We start from the raw sequence: 23,589 nt of genomic DNA on the forward strand, positions 1-23,589 counted from the left end.
AAGTCCACCTCTATTGGCTGCCAGTATGACACTCAGTAGAGGCTCTCCCACTGCACTGACAAAGTAAAACTCATATGACATGAATGCCCCTTATTCAATGCTTGCCTATGATAAAGTTTGAATTTGCATACGGTGCTCGCAGCAGATGCGCATTAGTTCCTAATAGAGGAGCATTGGATTGGACCAAGCAAGAGAAGGGCATGCCTCCCCTGTGATGTTGGTAGAGGCAGAAAGGTAAGCAGCACTGAGAAACCCCCGGTGTTGGAAAAAGGTTAAAAAAGTATGTGCGCTCAAGAATAAATATATCAATAAAGGACTAATGCATATACTATGATTTAGCACTTGTACAAAAAATGTATGTATTTATTTAAAAATCAAACAGAATATTGAGTCAAATAAAAAGTCACAATGTGTGTAAATAGATATCACACAGTACTATGTGTGCATGGATCCACTTTGGTGAACGTTGTATCAATTAACTTACTCTATATAACACAAAACAAAGTGTAGTGCAGACGCTAATCTGTCACTTGACTCTGTGTAAAGAGTACAAAGTATCACATACGGTATCAGAAGCAGCTGCAAAATAAATCACAAAAATAAAAAACTAATCTAAAAAGAATATACAACAAAAAAATATAAATACACAACAAAAAACTAAATACATAAACAGTAACCTCCATCACCTCGGTGGGGGGCCCACACCGAGGCAGGTACTCTTCATTACTGTTTATGTATTTAGTTTTTTGTTGTGTATTTATATTTTTTTGTTGTATATTCTTTTTAGATTAGTTTTTTATTTTTGTGATTTATTTTGCAGCTGCTTCTGATACCGTATGTGATACTTTGTACTCTTTACACAGAGTCAAGTGACAGATTAGCGTCTGCACTACACTTTGTTTTGTGTTATATAGAGTAAGTTAATTGATACAACGTTCACCAAAGTGGATCCATGCACACATAGTACTGTGTGATATCTATTTACACACATTGTGACTTTTTATTTGACTCAATATTCTGTTTGATTTTTAAATAAATACATACATTTTTTGTACAAGTGCTAAATCATAGTATATGCATTAGTCCTTTATTGATATATTTATTCTTGAGCGCACATACTTTTTTACCTTTTTGAGCTACCACTCATTTATAGACGCTTGTGTATGTATGTAGTTGCCAGTCCCCAATATTTGTTATTCAATACACCTGATATCTCTATTTTTTCTTGGAAAAAGGTTAGTAAAACGTTTAACATTTTACTGCACCTGGTGAGGGGGAGACTATCGTTAGGAATACAGATTTGTATTCCTAACGCCATAGTGTTTCTTTAAAGGCCAATGACATTATGATTTTGTCATAACAAAAAAAAAACTTTAAAATAGAATATTTTATTCAAATCACAATAGATTAATTAAATACACTTTAGCTTATTTAGCACTAGCACTATTTAATTTGCCTCCCACGTTTGGAATTGGTGTCGGACCTACTGATATCGCGCGTAACACAATATAGCCATTTGGTGGAACTGAACCCCCATATTTATTTGTTGAGGTAGGCGATTTAAAAATGTTACTTAATCTGTATTATGCATGAATTTTGGTCACTACGGTAGCACCATTCCTACAAAATGCATGTTCCGGGTGTGCTCACAATTCCTTTTTGTGTTTATTAAAATCTGGACACACAAAATATACAGGATATTCCATACTAGCACAGAGTCCAGGAGAGTAAATGGACTTTAATTCATTTTGTTTTTGCACTGCAAAACAAAAAAGACCTAAGCCACTTATACTCATTGTTGGAAATTACAGGGTTAAGAAACCTGACCAAAAAAAAAAAAAAAGATTATCACTGCATTATTTGAAGAATAATGAATATGGTTTGTAAATAGATCTCCAAACTAATTTAATTTCTTATCATGTGACTTTTTTTTCCTTATGTGCACAAGCATGTTTCTGAAATTCTAGTTTAAATAATAAATCAACCACAAACAACATACCGACAAAATGACACACTAGGTAACAATCACTCATTAAACCATACACCTTTACACAATTTTGCCAGTAAAATGCTGTAATATATCAGGGTTGCAGAGCTCACCTAACTGCTAGTACAGAATTAACATGTTCAATATCTCATCAAGTTACTTAATTGTAACCTTTAGTCAGCCTATCACTTTATTATAATGTATACATGTTTTAATGTGTCCCTCCCTCTGCCTAGCCCAAGAAAAAAGATTGCAGTATTTTTACAGTACAGTCAGGGCCTATAAAACCTTGGTGAGATTTATATTTTTATATTTACCATAAGTTATTTGTGTCCACCTTATAGTAATGGATGTACTGACCGTAATTGTATATGATGGTAAAACTTACTTGTAAGTCATTATGCTGTATTGGTGGAGTTTGTGTCACTGGTATGTCTTTACATATTTTTAAACAATAAAATTAGTTGCCATTAAAAATTTGGGGAGAATATGCAAGTAGTTATTTAGAATTATTATATCAGATGAAGCCTGTCAACTGATTGGTTGTACGTTTACAAAAATGGTAATTTTACTCATAAAAAAAAATATTCTATATATGTTTTCATAATTAAAATTACTAAAACTATTTATATATATTTTTCCAAAAAAGCTCAATGTTTTCTTTCTATATCTTTTTGTTTAATCTTTAGCATTGGTGCTGAGTTATGTTTATATGACATTGTTTTTGTCTTTATATTCATGTCCACTCCAGTATCTTTCTCACAGTAAATTTAACTATATGCTCATTCATTTACATAAGTCTCAGACACAAACATGAGTAGCGCACCCTTTCTCAAGACACACAGCTTGTTGTTAAGGGGAGAAGCTTTTGAAAAAGAGGGTTATGTCTCAGCCTACAGCAGATGAAGGAGTAGTGGGAGATGCAGGAGAACCTGTGTCGGAGCTGTTCCAGAACAACCAGCGCCTCTTGGGTTGTCTCTTGTGATGAAGGGCTGCCTCTTTGTCACGTTCTCTCTGAGCCCTCTGGAAATGGTCCTCTTCCTTAAGGTACCACACAGGAGGCCAGCGCTGAGCCTCCAGCATCTGCTGGTTCTCTATAGATAAAAACAGAGAATATATATCACTGCAAACTCATATAGAGGCACAAAGCAATATGGTGCATTGAACTGCATCTAGTAAATAAAAATAATTGTATGTACATAAAAGTGGAGCACAATATCATATGTGTACAAGGCATACAATAAATAAAGAATACTTCTATAGCGTAAGATGAGTCTACTTTAAAATTATTCTGGGATGTCCATGTATTGTGCATGAAGAAAAAAAAACCACAACAAAAACAAACACAATATATAGTGCAGATAGTTTAGAGATATAGTGATCAAATTGAAGGAACACTGAAGTCACCCAGACCACTTCCACTCAATGAAGTGGTCTGGGTGCATTGGTCCTGTCAATCCAAGCCTTCATTATGAAACATTGCAGTCTTATAAACTGCAATGTTTACATTGAAGGGCTGAGGAGGCGCTGACCAAGTAAAAGTGACGTGGCAGCTCCCATAGGAGAGTATTGAAACAATGGTTCCTATGGTGGTTTCAATGCTCCTATTTGAAAAACATTGGATCGGACCATTGTGGAGGAGCCGTTTCCTCATCCTTCTTGATGTTGCGGTAGGCGAAGAGGTAGAGAGCATCAGTGCTGTAAAAAGTTGATTAAAAACTTTTTTTTTTTTTTTTTAAGTTTAAGTTATTGCACACAAGGAATCTAAATACAAGTAGGGACCAGATCACTATAGTGTTATGAATATAGGCTTGTATTCCTAACATATTAGTGTTCCTTTAAATACAATTCAGAGGGCTGTCTACCTGAGAGCCACTAGAGATGCTTCTTCCACTAAAGCCTCAGTCCTGGAATGAAATGCTTCTGACAACTTTATTTGATTGGAGGAGTGTAATAAATATATTGAGTGATGTCAGCTTGGATGCTGACCTTTATTTAACATTTTGCTGAGCAAAGAATTAGACAGTGATTACATCTCTATAAGGGAACCAATAGTCCAGAAATAATGATTATTATTTTTGGAAATACAGGTTTCATTTAACAAATATTCCTTTTCAATTTTTCACTCACATTTATTAGAGCTATTGTAGCAAACCTAATTTTATATACACAAAGGATTTTTAAAGATAGTCACAACACCTCATCAATTCCTTGAAAATCTCTGTACTATTCATATCAAATTTATTTGACCAAATAATATCTATTTTAGAATGGTTTGACGTGGGGTATATTCCCACCTCCACTACCTCAGCTAGAGAGCCAGAAGCTCTCTCTCTGAGCTAAGTCCTATGCTACATGGTTTAGCTCATTGCTGAGACTGATCATTTAATGCTTTCAGCCAATAAGCTAAATCTGCATTGCAGGGCTTAGCTCAGGAGAGCTAGAGAAGGTCATAAGCAAGAGCTAATAATGGCTCTCTGGCTGAGGTAGTAAAGTCGGGAGCGGAGCCTGGTGGATCCCAATTAAGAAGTCAAACCATTCTAAAACTCCTGGCACCATAACCACTACAGCACGTTGTAGTGGTTATGGCGTTTGGAGTGTTTCTTTAAAGGGACACTCCACTGCCCAAAAGAAAAAAACAATAATTACTGTTTAGCAGATATGCCCACAGTGGAAACATAAATGCATTCATTTATGCATTTTTACTGGGGGTATATTTAAAAACAGATTGCAAAAGTTGCAGATTTCTTTTCTGCAGCATTTGCAATCCCTCCCCTTCTAACCCTGCCCAGACTTTCTGTGGCTGTCCAATCACAGACTTCCTAATGCAGCTCCCCTTCTAACCCTGCCCAGACTTTCTGTGGCTGTCCAATCACAGACTTCCTAATGCAGCTCAATGTGAAGTCTTTACAAGACAGGGGCTCTGTAAAATTGCTGCCTCTTGAGTTTAGCTTCACTGAGCTAACCAAACCAGGAAGTAACAGGACTGGTTTTATGATTAACAGCCAGGAGGGTGTAACTTAATTTATCAAAAATGCCACTTTCTTTGAAAAACTACACTTTTTGAAAAATGAGAAGAAAAAGAGGACACACTCTTTACACATAAAGTACTTTGGCAAGCTGAAGCTCCTTTAGCTCCAGGCCCATGAGATCCTTAATCCAGCACTGGTGAGGAGTTTGTCTGAAGCTGCACCCAGCTTATCTTAACTAGTCAGCTTCAGGAACAGAGAAGGTTACGCTTTTTTCCCCCCTATTGTGTTTTTTATTGCATTATTTTCCAAATCACTAGCTATAGAATACATTAAAAATGGGGAATTATATTTAGCTGAATGATTCTTTTTGAATATAGCACTAGGGCTAATTAAGGTTGGTTTAAAATAGTTTAGAGGGTTATTCAGTAAAGTGAGAAATCAAAGTAAATTTCAAATGTAAGGCTAGAATAGCTGAACTGAAAGGTAACCTAGAGAATTTTTCCAGTTCGGCTATTTTGACCTTATATTTGAAATTCAATTTGAGTTCTAACTTTAGTATATGACTCTGATAGAGATTGAGTGGTGTGCAGAAACAATAAAGACTGGCCAGAGTTGTACAGGGAGCTTGATGAATTGCACGGGTTGCAGCTTGTTTCTTTGCAAAGAAAATGGTTATAGATGATATCACTAACCTGCAGACACAGCCTTGATGTCCCTGGGAAATTTTCTGCACACACGGTTGTAGTTGGTTGAGATATGATGCATGCACCAAGCAGCTAGCTGTTGTGCTCCATGAAACTATAAGAGAGACACATTTCTCACTTGTAACATTATTTTCTTTATCTCTGAACATAACATAATATAATATATTGTACAATAAGGATCTAAGAGTAGGAGTAGGTAACAGAGGTAACAGACTTAATAGCAACTCTGTCTTACCCTTGATCCCAGTTCAGTTTTTTGTGCAGCATCCGTGAGGTAGAGGATTACAAAACAGCCTATAAAATGCCACCCTACCCATGAGTAAGTGGTGGTGGAAGTGGGTATGCCAAATGAAACAAAAATCCCCTGCAATGATCAGGTGTTATAAACCTGAACGGAAGAGAGATCCCCTGTACACACTGTATGGTCACTACTCCCAAGTGTCCTAAGTTGAAGGGACAGTCCCTATTTTGGGCCCAAACCCGTGTCTCTCCTTTTGATCCTAAAGTCTCTCTTTTCTAGGAGGTCCATATTGTTGGTGTGTCTGAGTGTATAACCGAGCCCCACAGCAATAACACTTACAGTAATGTGTCTTTAAACTACAGTAAATGTATTTAGGAACCACTCTGTGTAAATAAGACACATTGTTCTTGTTTTGAATTGCATTTTAGCTGCATAAATTATTAGTAAGTCACCTAAAGTTTCTCAGAGCAGCTGCGCCACTGGCCACACCCTCATCCCCAACCATAAAATGAAAGTGTCTTTCTTGGTCCATGTGAACGTTTGGAAGCTATGTATTGAATATAGATTCAGTGATTAGATTTCATAAAATGAAGTCAGACCTCATAGTAGGGGTTAGATCTGCTATTTACTATTTCTAAATAGTACAGCATTCTATGGGATTGATTTGGACTCTGCAATAATGGTTTGTCATTATTCAACTTAATATAAACAGAGGTTAAAATCACTCATGTGCTGTTTTTAGCAATACTCACCCATAGCCTTGATGAAAAGGTATATTAGAATTGGTCAGGTTTACTGACCAATGTCAATGTAAAGAATGTACATTGACCCATCTACATAAATGAACCCATTAGAGACCATGAGTTGGCCAAATCCAGTTTGTAAAAATGGTTAATTTGGACATTCACTGGACTATAAAGTCAATGATTCAAGTGATTTTGGAAATGTGTCCAAATATTTACCCATCTATAAACTATCCTTATATTATGAACAGGGCCGCCATCAGGGGGTGACAACCATAACGGTTGTCACGGGCCCGGCGGCCCTGGGGGGCCCGGCAGCCCGGGCACCACATGGTGGGGCCCATCGGGTGGCCCACACACTTAGGGCCACCCGATGGGCCCCCTCCTTCAGGGGCCCGTCAGCGCTATGGCCGGTATAGCGCGACAGGGCCCCTTTAAAAAAAAAAAAAAAAAAAGCAGCCGCAAGTGCTGCTGGGAGGAAGTGGTTACTTCCTCCAAGCTCACTCCGCGCGCGATGAGCGCGCGTACAAGTGAAGAGGGAGCCGCGCCGACTCCCACCATCCCCAGCCACCCTCCTGCAAAGAAAAGGTAAGAGACAGGAGGGTGGCTGGAGCACTGTGTGTGTGTGTCTGTATGCATGCATGTATGTCTGTCTGTGTATGTCTATGTATGTATGTCTGTGTATGACTATGTATGTATGTATGTATGTCTGTGTATGTATGTATGTATGTCTGTGTATGTATGTGTATGTATGTCTGTCTGTGTATGTATGTCTGTGTATGTCTATGTATGTATGTATGTATGTCTGTGTATGTATGTATGTATGTCTGTGTATGTCTATGCATGCATGTATGTCTGTCTGTATGTTTGTGTATTTATGTCTGTCTGTATGTATGTGTATGTCTGTATGTATGTATGTCTGACTGGATGCATGCATGCATGTATGTATGTCTACGTATGTCTGTCTGACTGCATGTATGTCTATGTATGTCTGTATGTATGTCTGTGGTTGTATGTATGTCTGTGTGTGTATGTATGTATGTATGTATGTCTGCATGTATGTCTATGGATGTATATATGTATGTCTGTATGTCATTATATATGTATGCCTGTATGTCAGTATGAATGTATGTCTGCATATCATTATGAACGTATGTTTGTGTGTATGTGTGTATGGATGTCTGTTTGCATGTATGTCTGTCTGTATGTATGTGTATGTCTGTATGCCTGTATGTATGTATGTATGTATGTATGTATGTCTATGTATGTCTGTCTGGATGCATGCATGCATGCATGTCTATGTATGTCTGTCTGACTGCATGCATGTATGTCTATGTATGTATGTCTGTCTGTATGTATGTCTGTGTGTGTATGTATGTCTGTATGCATGGATGTATGTCTATGTATGTATATATGTATGTCTGTATGTCATTATATATGTATGTCTGTATGTCAGTATGAATGAATGTCTGCATATCATTATGAACGTATGTCTGTGTATATGTGTGTATGGATGTCTGTATGCATGTACATCTGTCAGTAGGTCTGTATATATGCATGTATGTCAGTCTGTATGTATGAATGTATGTCTGTATGCCATTTTGAATGTATGTCTGTATGTATGAATGTGTGTGTATGTATGTATGTCGGTGTCTGTATGTATGTTAGTATGTGTCTGTCTTTTACTATGTATGCCTGTGTGTATGTCTCAGTATGTGTGTGTCAGTATGTATGCCTGTATGCGTGTATGTCTGTTTCAGTATGTGTGTCTGTTAGTATGTATCTGTGTCCTTTTGTATCAGTGTGTTTGTTTGTGTCTGTGTGTGTAGTCCTGTGGGCGGTATTTGGAGGCGGACCCAGTGGGCGGTATTTGGAGGCGGGCCCCTGGGGGCCCAGACCCTGAGCTGAGTTAGGGGCCCCAAAATTTCTGGTGGCGGCCCTGATTATGGTTTCCATCTTTTTAAAGCAACAGTTACCTGTGCAGCCTCCAGTAACATGAGTGCCTCTCCATCAATGTCTTTATTATTGAGGGAGGCGTCCAGCATGACCGACACAGTGTGCTGTTCTGTGACAAAATAAAAAAGTCACATGTTATATAGAACAAAACACAGAAACTACCATACAACAATGCAGTAATATAATATTGTCATATAATAATTACACATTGTCTGACAATATTAGATTCATTATTATTAGTTAACGCAACATGATACACAGTGGTACACAACCAGTATTAAGCAATATACATTATTCTACTAATAAAATGACTACTTAGATCTTATGGCTGGGTTGCAGTGGTGTTTGTGCTAGTAGACTATAGGTGTATTCTCAAATATGCTAAGCCAACCCTCCCTTTGTTTGAAGAATAATCAAAGGAGAAGTAAAAGGTGTCATGCACAAAAAATGTACAGTGGGGGTAGGCACAGGGGTACGAGCTATATACTAGTGTGCACTACATGATACCCACTGAGAATACAGAATACCCACAAGGAGATACCCACTGAGAATACACTGTATGATAACGGTGTAGCACATATAATCCAACAGATACAATTAGAAAAGGTACAGTGAGAGGTACAAAGGATATGCTAAGGGTATGCACTAAAGCATGTGTCAGCAGCCTATGGTACACAAGCTGCCTCTGCACGACCTGGGCAGATCTTAATCCACTTGTCTGCTGCTAAATAGTAAGCAAAAAAAGATGGCAACTAAAAATAACGGCATTGTAAATTTGTGGGTGTAGTAGTGTGTATGTGTCTTTCAGTTTGTGTCTACTATAATTATGTATGTAGCCTTGTGTGTGTGTGTTTAGATTTGTGTATAATCTAGAAGTGTATGTGGCAATGTGTAACTCTGTGCTATGGGAGTGGGCATTGGAGGGGTACCACAAATAACACATTACAACAAACTGCTCAAACACATACACAATAAAGCCCAATTACGCACAATCCTACAAAACAGGTTCAGCACCTAAACATAACACAAGCTGCATACGACAACCTACACACAAGTTCATTTAGGAAAATGCCAAGGGACTTTAAAGTCTTCATCTGGCACAGTGCTGCTAAAAAATTGCCTTCCCCTGGATATTCTCTGCATTGTTTCTTGCTATGCCTGTATAATAAATCCGTTTTAAAAAAAGAATAGAAAGGGGGCGGGGCCGGACCGCCATGCTGAGCGGACGCACGGAGGAGCAGCTCCGGCTAAAACACTTAACTTGAGCCCCTAAAACCCAGCAAAAATTGTACAAGACAGCCCGCAGCTGTGCCCCGGTGCAAGAAGCAACCCTGGTCCCGAGGTGAGGCTTGCCGCGGGGTTTTAGTCCCTCGGTGGAGCGATTCCAGCCACGCAAGATGGAGATCGCTCGGGCGGTGAGCGGGGTGGACGGCCGCTGCCCAGCTATCCTGCCCAGCAGCGGTACTGCAGAACCGAGCGGCTAGGCGGGTCCGGCCCTGTTTCCCCCCCCCTCTGGGCCGGTGGGGGTGATCCCGGTCCCCACCCTGTGACCCAATGAAGTGCCATAATACCAATGAGGGCCCGAGCCCAAGATGGCGGAGACCGCATGTCATCTCCAACGAGAGAGCCGTCGGATACACCCCCCTCTCCTGCTCCCACACGGAAGGATCGCAGAACACATCTGAGAGGGAACCGGCAAGTACGAGCCGAACCCAGGAGGAGCGGCCATGGAGCCCGACACAACGGCAGGTACAGACCCTGAAGAGGGGTAGCGATATAACGCACAGGACTAACCTGCCACATCGCCCAACATCCCACAGAGGGCCTGAATCAGGAGGTCTGCTCACTCACAGCCTATATGCAGGAGCCCTCTCCAAACCTAAGACAAGCACCCAGCTGAAGTGAAAGGAACCCAAGAGAGGATTCCAGACCCCCCTTACACCACCACCATCTGGGACTATAAACATGGCGGCAGCCGTTAAGCATTCGGCTTCACCACAGGGACCTATGCTGCAAACCGAAGGTTCACCATAAATGCCAACAAAGACTCTGGCCGACTCAGGGTTAACATGGGGTGGTAACTTTAAGCACTGTATTCGCTAACCACATGTATAATGTCTGTCTCCATAACCCATCATGCATGGGCCACAGGGCTCATTTAGCTACTTATTCTTGTTCAGCACGTTTAAGAGCACTAAAATGTTATCAAACTAGACGCTAAACTTAACATGTCTTACCCAAATCTTATTATAAAAATTGTGCTGAATACTCTAAATATACATGCATAACCTGTAACGTCTATAGACAAGCATAAACACTGTTCAAGCCTTATTACAGTATATACCTATTTTTACCTGCCTAACTTATGTTACATAAATATAAAAAATGTGCCTGTTAAGCTTTTGCCCCGCATGTAGCGCGAGGAAAATGCCTGAGGACTGCTTGTGGGGCACCTCCAGTCTGATTGTAATACTTGTGCACTACAAAAATAAAGAATTAAAAAAAAAAAAAAAAAAAAAAAAGAATAGAAAATGGAAAATGTCTGAGTTATCACTATGTTTCTGTCTCAAATTCTGACCTACACTGAATATAACTGTAATTATTATCTCTAGTTAGTATAAAACCATACTCCAGTTTGCGTAACCATATACTCAAATTGTTATAGAAGCAAATACTAGCTACTATAGATGTATGTTCACTGGAAAGATTTCTTTCACTGGAATGTTAAGGTTCCTATTTTTTCACTCCTTCACTGCCACCTAAAGTCACCCGTCACTGGTACCTGTTAGTGCCACAAGGTGTGGAAGGCAAAGCCTGTTTGCCAGTATGATGAGGTCCAACGGTTCTAGGTCTGACCCGGCAGTGAATTGCCCAGTATACAGATACTCCAGCACTGCTCGCATGCTGCTTCTGGAGGTGTAAGGAACCACCACCTGTTGGCATAGAAGAGGTAGAATGGTAAGTGGAGAAGATCACATGGACAGTCATCCAACACTGGAATATATCTCAGAATGCTGGTAATTAATATGTTCATGGAGGTTTGGGCCAGGCAAAGCTGGATTCTTCATTAGACATTGTGAGTGGTGTGCCAGGATGGATGCAAAACCTACTATGCAAAGCAGGAAGCAAACTTCAGGAAAGTTAACAAGTTAAAGGGACACTATAGTCACCTGAACAACTTTAGCTTAATGAAGCAGTTTTGGTGTATAGAACATGCCCATGCAGCCTCACTGCTTAATCCTCTGCCATTTAGGAGTTAAATCCCTTTGTTTATGAACCCTAGTCACACCTCCCTGCATGTGACTTGCACAACCTTCCATAAACACTTCCTGTAAAGAGAGCCCTATTTAGGCTTTCTTTATTGCAAGTTCTGTTTAATTAAGATTTTCTTATCCCCTGCTATGTTAATAGCTTGCTAGACCCTGCAAGAGCCTCCTGTATGTGATTAAAGTTCAATTTAGAGAATGAGATACAATTATTTAAGGTAAATTGCATCTGTTTGAAAGTGAAACCAGTTTTTTTTTCATGCAGGCTCTGTCAATAATCGCCAGGGGAGGTGTGGCTAGGGCTGCATAAACAGAAACAAAGTGATTTAACTCCTAAATGACAGTGAATTGAGCAGTGAAATTGCAGGGGAATGATCTATACACTAAAACTGCTTTATTTAGCTAAAGTAATTTAGGTGACTATAGTGTTTACTATACATTTACTAAAGATATATCTTACATCAATTGATTACATTTTATAAAATTACTTCCATGTTTTGGATGAAGGTTCACTTATAGAGCATTTATGCTGATTACTACCGGTATTTATGTTTTTTGTGTAGTTGAGCTTCTGACACATTGGTCTTGGTTCAGAGTTCATACTACAAGGCTGATAAGACACTATCATTTCAAAACTATGTCACTGTTGGTTTTCCAAAAAAATGAATAGAAGAACCGCACTCCAATCACGTGAAGAAAAGGGTGCTAAAACTGGACCAAGGGCCAGCACCAACCTAGTGGAGTAGATACCAATAGTAGAGAGAGGATCCAGGCACTCTAATCTTTAAATATGTTTATTGGAACATGTGAGACACCGCAATGTTTCGACCCTCAACAAAAGACCTTTATAGGAGTCGAAACTTTGCGGTGTCTCACTTGTTCTAATAAACATATTTGAAGATATTGGAGTGCCTGGATCATACTACTGTTGGTTTTTCAAGCTGCATCTTTATGGAACGTATGATTTAATCTGCTCTAAGCCCTACCCCATATCACCTCTTTCATTCCCCTCTTCCCAAGTACATATTATTTCTTCCTAAGATCTAGGCTTATAGAAGAGCAGTTCATTCTTCTTAGAAAAGACAAGGAGATATTGGGTTTATGTTGTCAGACACTTTTAAATTAAAACATGCAAAATTAAGATCCTCTGTGCACTGCATTTTAAGGATTTAAAAAAAAAAAAATTATTCTTAAATTTTTATTGAATTTTTTTTCATAATAACAAGAGAGTCAATAGGCATGTAACAACACAAAATATATTCGATTGATATGAGAGACACGACATCTTGTAGAAAATCATCATGTATAAACAAGTTAAATCGAATACTTAAGTAGTGGTAAACATATAGGTTAGACAAAGACAAAAAGATAACCCTTCACCTATACTGAGCAGGGAGGTTTCCTAGTAATATATTGCAACCTTCTAGATACAAATCTTATTAAAATAAAACAGTACAAAAATCGCCCACTTGTAACAAATATTGTTACTGGATACTTTTACACTGTCCGAGACACAGAGCCTATGAAAGATTGTTAATAACCATAACCCTGTTTAACTGAAAAAGCAAAACCAGAAATGTATTACCGATAAATGGTGGAAAGTTTTTGGAGCCAGTTGGAGTACCAATCTCTTTTTTTGGAGAAAACTATCCTATTACTTATGGTGTCTTTTTCCATTGTCAATTGAAATATGATTTGATCGATCAAACGGGATTTCTGAAATGGGTTGGAAGATTTCCAATGTCTGGCAATAATAATTTGAACTGCAACAGAGCAGTGAATAGCAAAACAAATATATTTATGCAACTTTAATTGCCAATTCAAGTGTAGAAGGGCTGATGTCGGATTTTTATTGAGTTTATTAAATGTAACTGTATAGAAGATATTAAATGCCCATGCCCAAAGCGATTTAACTACTGGACAGGCCCACCATATATAAATGTATGTGCCCGGGTATGTACCACATCTCCAGCAAGTAGAGTCGTGTGTATCATACATTTTGGCCAGTCTTGTTCGGGTAAAATACCATCTGTGTAAGACCCTGAAATGTCATTCAGTCAAATTAAGACAATGTATATATTTGTTTGTATATATTAAGGAGGTAAGCCAATCATTTGGGGGAATCACTAAATTTAAATTCTTCTCCCACATATTAATCAATTTCTGGGGGATGACATTACAACCATCAAACAGAGAGATAGCAACGGAAATGATCTTAGAAACCGCACTGCATTTTAAGGATTATTTTAAATGATATAATTTTGTGAACTTCTGCATCTTTTATTTAATGTTTTTGTGTTCTTAATATCTATATGAAGAGCAGTTTGAAGAGATGGTATCTTATTGTTCCTGTTCAGTAAATACATTTTCAAGTTAAACTAGATTGCAGGACTGACTTTCGGAGTCTCCACACTCTGCATGGAGATGCTGAACTCGCCTCATAGAGACTTACTGACTCAATGCATCTCTACGAGGAGATGTTAATTGGCACAGCGTGAGATTACTGCACATGTGCACTAGCCTCACAATGCTTCCCATTGGAGAAGCATTGGATTGGCTGAGATAATCTGTATTGATAATCTAAGCCAGAACAGGCAGGCACTTTCTTCTTTCTACTCTATTCCTCTATATTTAAATTCATTATTTAGCTTTAATACTCCCCGATCTTTTATATAAAACTGCCCTGACCTTCTGTATGTCCTGTTTAAGTAATGTGCTCTTTAGCTGAAGTCCATGTTTCTTTCTGCCTCTTTTATTATTATTATTTTTTCCCTTCAAGACCTTCTTTATTTAAGAATCCATACTCATCATTGCAGCATTTAACCTCACATTTACTCTCCAAAGATTTTCAGCCCATCTCTTACCTCACTGGTGCTGCTCTCCAGGAAAGGTCCACCAAACATAGCTGCCATCCAGTCACAGCCAGAGATAAGCAGAGGTTTGTGGGCTGTTATACTTCCATCATCCAGCACAAAGGTGACATCTAAATGTTTAAAAAGGGAACAATTAAGAAATTATTATTATTATTGCCATTTATATAGCGCCAACAGATTCCGTAGCACTTTACAATATAAGAGGAGGGATTTAACTATAAATAGGACAATTACATAAAACGTACAAGAACGATAGGTTGAAGAAGACCCTGCTCAAATGAGCTTACAGTCTATAGGAGGTGGGGAATAAAACACATTAGGACAGGAAATACCAATCAAATAAGGTGGGAGTGAAGAAGAGCTGGAGGAGAGAGTAGAGTGCTGCCCTTTAGGAGAGAGCAAGAGACAGATAGATATTTAAGGTAGAGGTTACTCTGGGAGGCCATAAGCTTTCTTAGAGAGATGGGTTTTAAGGCACTTCTTCACAATTGAAGACTAGGGGAGAGTCTGATGGTGGTAGGCAGGCTATTCCATGGAAAGGGAGCCGCCCGCGAGAAGTCCTGCAAGCGTGAGTTGGCCATACGTGTGCGAGCAGAAGACAGGAGAAGAGGAGAAGATCACGGGCAGAGCGGAGAGACTGAGAAGGGGTATACCTATGGATCTGTGAAGAAATATAAGCGTGGCTAGAATTGTTCAGTGCTTTATAGTTATGGATTAGCACTGTGAATTGACTCCTATAGGATACAGGAATCCAATGTAAGGACTGACAGAGGGGTGAGGTGTGAGAGGACCGACTAGAGAGGAAAATCAGTCTGGCGGGAGCATTCATTACATACTGTAGCGGGGCAATACGGCTTTTGGGAAGACCAATTAGGAGAGGTTTACAATAATCCATGCGGGAAATTACTAGAGTATGGACAAGCTCCTTGGTAGCGTCTTGCGTAAGAAAGGGGCAGATGCGGGCTTTTAAGATGGGATCTACAGGATTTGGCAACATACTGGATGGAAGGCTCAAAGGTGAGGCCAGAGTTAAGTATGACGCCAAGACAGTGCACTTGCAGGGATGGACTTATGTGGATACCACTAACTTGAAGGAAGAGCGAAAGAGGAGGATCAGTATTAGGAGGAGGAAAGACAAGGAGCTCAGTTTTAGAGAAATTAAGTTTCAGAAAGCGGGAGGACTTCCCGTCAGAGATGGAAGAAAGGCAAGCAGTGACATGCTGCAGAACGGCAGGGGAGAGGTCCGGGGAGGAGAGATATATCTGGGTTTCATCAGCATACAGGTGGTAGCGGAATTCAAAAGAGGTAATAAGTTTGCCAAGAGAGGCAGTATAAAGAGAAAATAGAAAAGGACCAAGGACAGAGCCTTGGGGGACTGAAATGATATTAAGCACACAAATACCTGAGAATAACATTTTCCTTTCTAGGTTTATTCTGTATTGGTATATAACAGAATAAAATTATATTAAAATGGGACTTTTAATATAATTGGTCCTCACCAGAAAAGGTCCCTTTTGCTAAACACTCTTTAATCCGGTTACTCCTCCTTACGTGGAAAGCTCTAGTGATCTCCTGGTTCATGAAGGCCTCGCGGTTCAAAATATTGGCTACCATCATTCGCAGATCAAACACCTCCAAAAGTTCTGCTATGTGTGCCACTTCCATTAGTTCAGGTTCCCTCTCATCCAGATGTCCAGTGTATAGATACTTCAAAACTGCTCTGAATGGACCAGCCCTCACTGAACTGTCCATTTTTACAACAGTCACTTTTCGTGCCCTATATCCTGGGGGCTCTTCCATTACACCACTGTGGATGCTTTCAAAAGCCCTGCTCCATCCAGATAGATCCCGGCCTCCATCCCTCCCCAAAGTGCCATCACTGGCTGATGTTCGCATACCTCCACCCTCTGTTTCCCCAGGACCCTCACAAGCATCAAAGCTGGAGGCCCGTAGTAAGGGGTCTCTGGCTTGTGCTGGAGGGTCACTGTCCTCCATTAGAAAAAGGTCACAAAATTTGGAAGAGGCTGTAGAGAGGTAGATGCGATGGGCATATATACGGATTCTCTCTTGAACCACCAATACCACATCAGCACAGGATGCCTCTTCCAATAGCCGTGCAGGGTGATCTTCACTTTGAGCAGGGGGGTCAGGTACAATGATAACAGGAGGAGGAGGCCGAGGAGGCAAGAAGGGGGCCTGCGGAAGCGGTCTACGCACACTTCGTAAATGTGACTTCCAAAACTGTAGATGGCGGCGAGATATGAGGGCTGATCGTATGGCATTATCAAACACTTCCTTTATGCCGCATTGTGCCACCACACTTGTCTCGTAGTATGGTATTCCCAATTCTTTGGCTACTTCACGGCCCTTTTCTGGTGGCAGGATCTCCTGTGGGCGGATTGGCCTGTGCAGAGAAGTGATATCTGTTAGAGACTAGACATGAAAAATAACCTAATTTGTTCAAAATTATGACTATTCTTGGATTCCAGATGAATCAGTTATTAGTTTTATGTTGTCCACATTGGAATCATACGAACTCACCCAGTTTTCATGAGTATGCTTCCACCAAAAATACATTTATTATGCCTATCTAGTAGAATGAATATTATTGCATCTTAAACAGGTGCTGCTCGATAAGCAAAAATAAGCTTATGACAGGCAGGGCCGGACTGGCCCACCGGGATACCAGGGAATTTCCCCGGGGGGGGCGGTAGACTTGGGGCCGGCAGTGCAGCACCTGATAAAATTTTTTTTCCTCCTCTGAGTTTTGTTTGGGGGCTGGGGCAGATAATTACCGAGGTGGCTGCTAGAGGCTGGTACACAGACAGAGGTAGCAGCCATCTGCAGCAGGGAAGAGTGAGAGCCTCCCACACATTGCCAGTCTCTCTGCACGGCCAGTCTGGTAGGATCCAACCCCTGCATTGGAGCTCCACCCCCAGCCTCAGCCTGGTGACCTTTCACACAGGAAGAGGAAGCATATCATGAAGGAACCTCACACCAAGCTTAGAATCCACACTGCCAGTGACAGGTAATTGTATGAGTGACACTGAAAGAGTGAGAGAGAGTGAGAGAGAGAGAGAGAGAGAGAGAGTGTGTGTATCAGTGAGCTTGTAGTGTGCTTGTGTTTGTATCAGCTAGCTTGTAGTGTGCTTGTGTGTGTATCAGCTAGCTTGTAGTGTGCTTGTGTGTATCAGAGAGATTGTAGTGTGCTTATGTGTGTATCAGCTAGCTTGTAGTGTACTTGTGTGTGTATCAGCTAGCTTGTAGTGTGCTTGTGTGTGTATCAGCTAGCTTGTAGTGTGCTTGTGTGTATCAGTGAGCTTGTAGTGTGCTTGTGTGTGTATCAGCTAGCTTTTAGTGTGCTTGTGTGTGTATCAGCTAGCTTGTAGTGTGCTTGTGTGTGTATCAGTGAGCTTGTAGTGTGCTTGTGTGTGTATCAGCTAGCTTGTAGTGTGCTTGTGTGTATCAGTGAGCGTGTAGTGTGCTTGTGTGTGTGTGTCAGCTAGCTTGTAGTGTGCTTGTGTGTATCAGTGAGCTTGTAGTGTGCTTGTGTGTGTATCAGCTAGCTTGTAGTGTGCTTGTGTGTATCAGTGAGCTTGTAGTGTGCTTGTGTGTGTATCAGCTAGCTTGTAGTGTGCTTGTGTGTGTATCAGTGAGCTTGTAGTGTGCTTGTGTGTGTATCAGCTAGCTTGTAGTGTGCTCTTGTGTGTATCAGTGAGCTTGTAGTTTGCTTGTGTGTGTATCAGCTAGCTTGTAGTGTGCTTGTGTGTATCAGTGAGCTTGTAGTGTGCTTGTGTGTATCAGTGAGCTTGTAGTGTGCTTGTGTGTGTATCAGCTAGCTTGTAGTGTGCTTGTGTGTGTATCAGCTAGCTTGTAGTGTGCTTGTGTGTATCAGTGAGCTTGTAGTGTGCTTGTGTGTATCAGCTAGCTTGTAGTGTGCTTGTGTATATCAGCTAGCTTGTTGTGTGCTTGTGTGTATCAGTAAGCTTGTAGTGTGCTTGTGTGTGTATCAGCTAGCTTGTAGTGTGCGTGTGTGTATCAGTGAGCTTGTAGTGTGCTTGTGTGTGTATCAGCTAGCTTGTAGTGTGCTTGTGTGTGTATCAGCTAGCTTGTAGTGTGCTTTTGTGTGTATCAGCTAGCTTGAAGTGTGCTTGTGCGTATCAGTGAGCTTGTAGTGTGCTTGTGTTTGTATCAGCTAGCTTGTAGTGTGCTTGTGTGTATCAGCTAGCTTGTAGTGTGCTTGTTTGTATCAATGAGCTTGTAGTGTGCTTGTGTGTGTATCAGTGAGCTTGTAGTGTGCTTGTGTGTATCAGTGAGCTTGTAGTGTGCTTGTGTGTGTATCAGCTAGCTTTTAGTGTGCTTGTGTGTGTATCAGCTAGCTTGTAGTGTGCTTGTGTGTGTATCAGTGAGCTTGTAGTGTGCTTGTGTGTGTATCAGCTAGCTTGTAGTGTGCTTGTGTGTGTGTGTCAGCTAGCTTGTAGTGTGCTTGTGTGTATCAGTGAGCTTGTAGTGTGCTCTTGTGTGTATCAGTGAGCTTGTAGTTTGCTTGTGTGTGTATCAGCTAGCTTGTAGTGTGCTTGTGTGTATCAGTGAGCTTGTAGTGTGCTTGTGTGTATCAGTGAGCTTGTAGTGTGCTTGTGTGTGTATCAGCTAGCTTGTAGTGTGCTTGTGTGTGTATCAGCTAGCTTGTAGTGTGCTTGTGTGTATCAGTGAGCTTGTAGTGTGCTTGTGTGTATCAGCTAGCTTGTAGTGTGCTTGTGTATATCAGCTAGCTTGTTGTGTGCTTGTGTGTATCAGTAAGCTTGTAGTGTGCTTGTGTGTGTATCAGCTAGCTTGTAGTGTGCTTGTGTGTATCAGTGAGCTTGTAGTGTGCTTGTGTGTGTATCAGCTAGCTTGTAGTGTGCTTGTGTGTGTATCAGCTAGCTTGTAGTGTGCTTTTGTGTGTATCAGCTAGCTTGAAGTGTGCTTGTGCGTATCAGTGAGCTTGTAGTGTGCTTGTGTTTGTATCAGCTAGCTTGTAGTGTGCTTGTGTGTATCAGCTAGCTTGTAGTGTGCTTGTTTGTATCAATGAGCTTGTAGTGTGCTTGTGTGTGTATCAGTGAGCTTGTAGTGTGCTTGTGTGTATCAGTGAGCTTGTAGTGTGCTTGTGTGTGTATCAGCTAGCTTTTAGTGTGCTTGTGTGTGTATCAGCTAGCTTGTAGTGTGCTTGTGTGTGTATCAGTGAGCTTGTAGTGTGCTTGTGTGTGTATCAGCTAGCTTGTAGTGTGCTTGTGTGTATCAGTGAGCGTGTAGTGTGCTTGTGTGTGTGTGTCAGCTAGCTTGTAGTGTGCTTGTGTGTATCAGTGAGCTTGTAGTGTGCTTGTGTGTGTATCAGCTAGCTTGTAGTGTGCTTGTGTGTATCAGTGAGCTTGTAGTGTGCTTGTGTGTGTATCAGCTAGCTTGTAGTGTGCTTGTGTGTGTATCAGTGAGCTTGTAGTGTGCTTGTGTGTGTATCAGCTAGCTTGTAGTGTGCGTATCAGTGAGCTTTTAGTGTGCTTGTGTGTGTATCAGCTAGCTTGTAGTGTGCTTGTGTGTATCAGTGAGCTTGTAGTGTGCTTGCGTGTGTATCAGCTAGCTTGTAGTGTGCTTGTGTGTGTATCAGCTAGCTTGTAGTGTGCTTGTGTGTATCAGTGAGCTTGTAGTGTGCTTGTGTGTATCAGCTAGCTTGTAGTGTGCTTGTGTATATCAGCTAGCTTGTTGTGTGCTTGTGTGTATCAGTAAGCTTGTAGTGTGCTTGTGTGTGTATCAGCTAGCTTGTAGTGTGCTTGTGTGTATCAGTGAGCTTGTAGTGTGCTTGTGTGTGTATCAGCTAGCTTGTAGTGTGCTTGTTTGTGTATCAGCTAGCTTGTAGTGTGCTTTTGTGTGTATCAGCTAGCTTGAAGTGTGCTTGTGTGTATCAGTGAGCTTGTAGTGTGCTTGTGTTTGTATCAGCTAGCTTGTAGTGTGCTTGTGTGTATCAGCTAGCTTGTAGTGTGCTTGTTTGTATCAATGAGCTTGTAGTGTGCTTGTGTGTGTATCAGTGAGCTTGTAGTGTGCTTGTGTGTATCAGTGAGCTTGTAGTGTGCTTATGTGTATCAGCTAGCTTGTAATGTGTGTGTGTGTGTGTGCGTGTGTGTATCAGCTAGTTTGTAATGTGTGTGTGTGTATCAATGAGCTTGTAGTGTGCGTGTGTGTATCAGTGAGCTTGTAGTGTGGTTGTGTGTGTATCAGCGAGCTTGTAGTGTGGTTGTGTGTGTATCAGTGAACTTGTAGTGTGCTTGTGTGTGTATCAGTGAGCTTGTAGTAAGCTTGTGTGTATCAGTGCACTTGTAGTGGGCTTGTGTGTGTATCAGTAAGCTTGTGTGTATCAATGAGCTTGTAGTGTGCTTGTGTGTATGAACTAGCTTGTAGTAAGCTTGTGTTTGTCAGTGAGTTTGTAGTGTGCGTGTGTATCAGTGAGCTTGCCTGTAATAAGCTTGTGTGTTTCAGTAAGTTTGACTGTTGTGAGCTTGTATGGGGCAGGGAGCTTGTGTGTGTTGGTGAGCTTGCCTGTAGTTGGGTTGTGTTTGTCTCTAGTGTGCTTGAGTGAATGTCAGTGAACGTGAGCTTGTCTGTAGTGAGCTTGTGCATGGATCAGAGAGCATTTGTGTGTATCGGTGAGCTTGTCTGTAGTGAGCTTGTTTGTGTCAGTGAGCTTTTCTGTAGTCAGTGTGTGTGTGCCATTGAACTAGTGTAATTTATTAATGTGGAACATATTTTTAATATATATATTTTCTGAAATTATATAATTGACACACTGATGCCGATATGCTGATATCGGCAAGGAGTATTTCCCTGCTTAAAGAATTTTCCCCAAGCAGAGCCAATCACAACGGACAGGGGGCGTCCTGGAGGGTGGCGGTTATAGCACTGTAACACCCATGGATCATCTGGAGCGAGGGGCTGCAGGTAAGACAAAAGTCTTCCAAAGTACATACATATAAACAATACAAGCTAACTATGTGACACAATGAATTAGAGGGCTGGAATATTTTTTTTCCAGGGCTGCTTTCTGTTCCCAGTCCAGCCCTGATGACAGGTAAGCAAGCTAGACAAACCTCAGGAAACAGAAAGCCATGGCTCCTAAAAATTTCCATGGAGCTAAACTCGGGGAAGAAACAACTCCTCGCTGTCTGATAGCCAGGGAGACACAGTAGGGTTTTATATATAACAGTGCAAATTTTGCAATCAGCACTTTTATAAAATTAAAAAAGGAGACATTCTTCACACATAAGGCACTTCAGCAAGTTAATGTGTTTGGAGTATCCCTTTAAAATAATCACAGTGGTGTACAAAATACTGAAGGTATGTTTGGCTACTACATTATTCAAACCGATTTCTAGCTCTGAAGGTGGGTAACAAACTATGGCCTCAATTTAATATTTATGCAAATAATTCTAAATGTATTTAATATTTTTATATAGTGATATGTTTCTTGATATTTTAATATTTAGAAAAAAAATCATCTTAAAGTTTATAAAAATATATTAAAGTATTTAAAAAGCATATCAAAACTCACTATTAAATACAGATTAAGGAATAGAGCACACACAAATATAAAATTTTAAATAGCTACATAAAATCACCTATCTCAGCAAACAAATATTAATTTACATGATATGGCCATAACATGTTACACTCACCACTACGCAACAGTACCCCAATATTGGTGGGTCCTACACTAATTTTAACATGGGGGACAAATTGAATAGTGCTAGTTCTAAATGAGCTAAAGCATATTTAATTAATCTGTTGTAAGAGCATTGTGCATATATATATATATATATATATATATATAAAATGGAAAATTAATGTGATAAAAACACAATTTAAAAAATGCAGTGACAAAATGAAATAATTAATGTGATAGTGCTTTGATGTATATACTCACAATGCATATCATGCACATGATATGGCCATATGGTGTTACTGAAGCCCTATATTTCTTTGCTGAGATAGGTGATTGTAAGTAGTATTGTAAAATGTAAAAAACTGTATTTTTGTGCTTGTGCTGTTCCTCAAACAGTATTTTGTATAAATATTGGTCTCTATGGCAGCACCACTTCAGAGCAATGCATGTTCTGGCTGTGCCGCCAATTTCCTTTTCCCCCCACTCCTATCCAAAAATATTAAAGGGACTCTATAGCCAACATATAAAAGCAAGAAAGACAGGTCCCCCAGCCTTCCTTCTTGCTTTTATATGTACTTTCAGCCCCCCAAAAATATTTTCGATGCTTTTTTATATTAAAAACTTACCTCCGTGGGGCGGGGCCAAACCAGCATGGCGCCAGGACGCATCTCGGAGGAGCTCCTCCACCAATATGCCAAAAAAGGCTCCTTATGGCATACTAATACCCGATCTGAAGTAACTTACTCGACACCCAAACTACCTGCCTTGCCTACAAAGCGAGAAGGAGGCTGGCAACCTGTCCTGCTACATTCGTGGGAAAGGCGGCCCGGTGGACACCGGGCGGGGGTAGCGGCCGATCCCCCGCTTCGAGGAAACCGGGCGGCTAAGCATGAACCTGGGCCCCGTAACTCTCCCCCCTCGGACCGGCGGGGGTAATGCCGGTCCCCCCCCAGAGGGCTGCGCAACCTCGGCAGTCGGGTACTCGGCTATGGGCGCACCCAGTGGCAAGCAAGCCAAGATGGCGGATGCCACATGGCTCCCAGCACCAAACTCTGTGCTCGGGACATACTCGTCCGGCTGGACAATTGGTTCCTGGAATTCTGGCAAAGACTAGAAAGCATGATGGGAGGGCCTACCGCCATGCAGCCGACTGCTCCCTC

The 23,589-nt window shown here is 40.8% G+C and overlaps 1 protein-coding gene across 6 annotated transcripts in view; it reads right to left on the bottom strand.

The window, feature by feature from the left end:
• Positions 1-1,236: 1,236 nt before the first annotated feature.
• Positions 1,237-23,589, bottom strand: part of RHOBTB2 (Rho related BTB domain containing 2) — an 87,011-nt gene continuing 64,658 nt past the window's right edge. For all 6 annotated transcript variants that reach the window (XM_063448461.1, XM_063448462.1, XM_063448464.1 and 3 more), the window contains 6 exons: positions 16,242-17,146; positions 14,734-14,852; positions 11,386-11,536; positions 8,624-8,712; positions 5,652-5,757; positions 1,237-3,081 (listed from right to left, as the gene is read on the bottom strand). In XM_063448461.1, coding sequence (XP_063304531.1) covers positions 2,876-3,081; positions 5,652-5,757; positions 8,624-8,712; positions 11,386-11,536; positions 14,734-14,852; positions 16,242-17,146 — 1,576 coding nt within the window. In that variant the 3' untranslated portion in view covers positions 1,237-2,875. The remainder of the gene's footprint in view (positions 3,082-5,651; positions 5,758-8,623; positions 8,713-11,385; positions 11,537-14,733; positions 14,853-16,241; positions 17,147-23,589) is intronic.

This window comes from Pelobates fuscus, chromosome 3, assembly GCF_036172605.1.
Source record: "Pelobates fuscus isolate aPelFus1 chromosome 3, aPelFus1.pri, whole genome shotgun sequence".
NCBI lineage: Eukaryota > Metazoa > Chordata > Amphibia > Anura > Pelobatidae > Pelobates > Pelobates fuscus.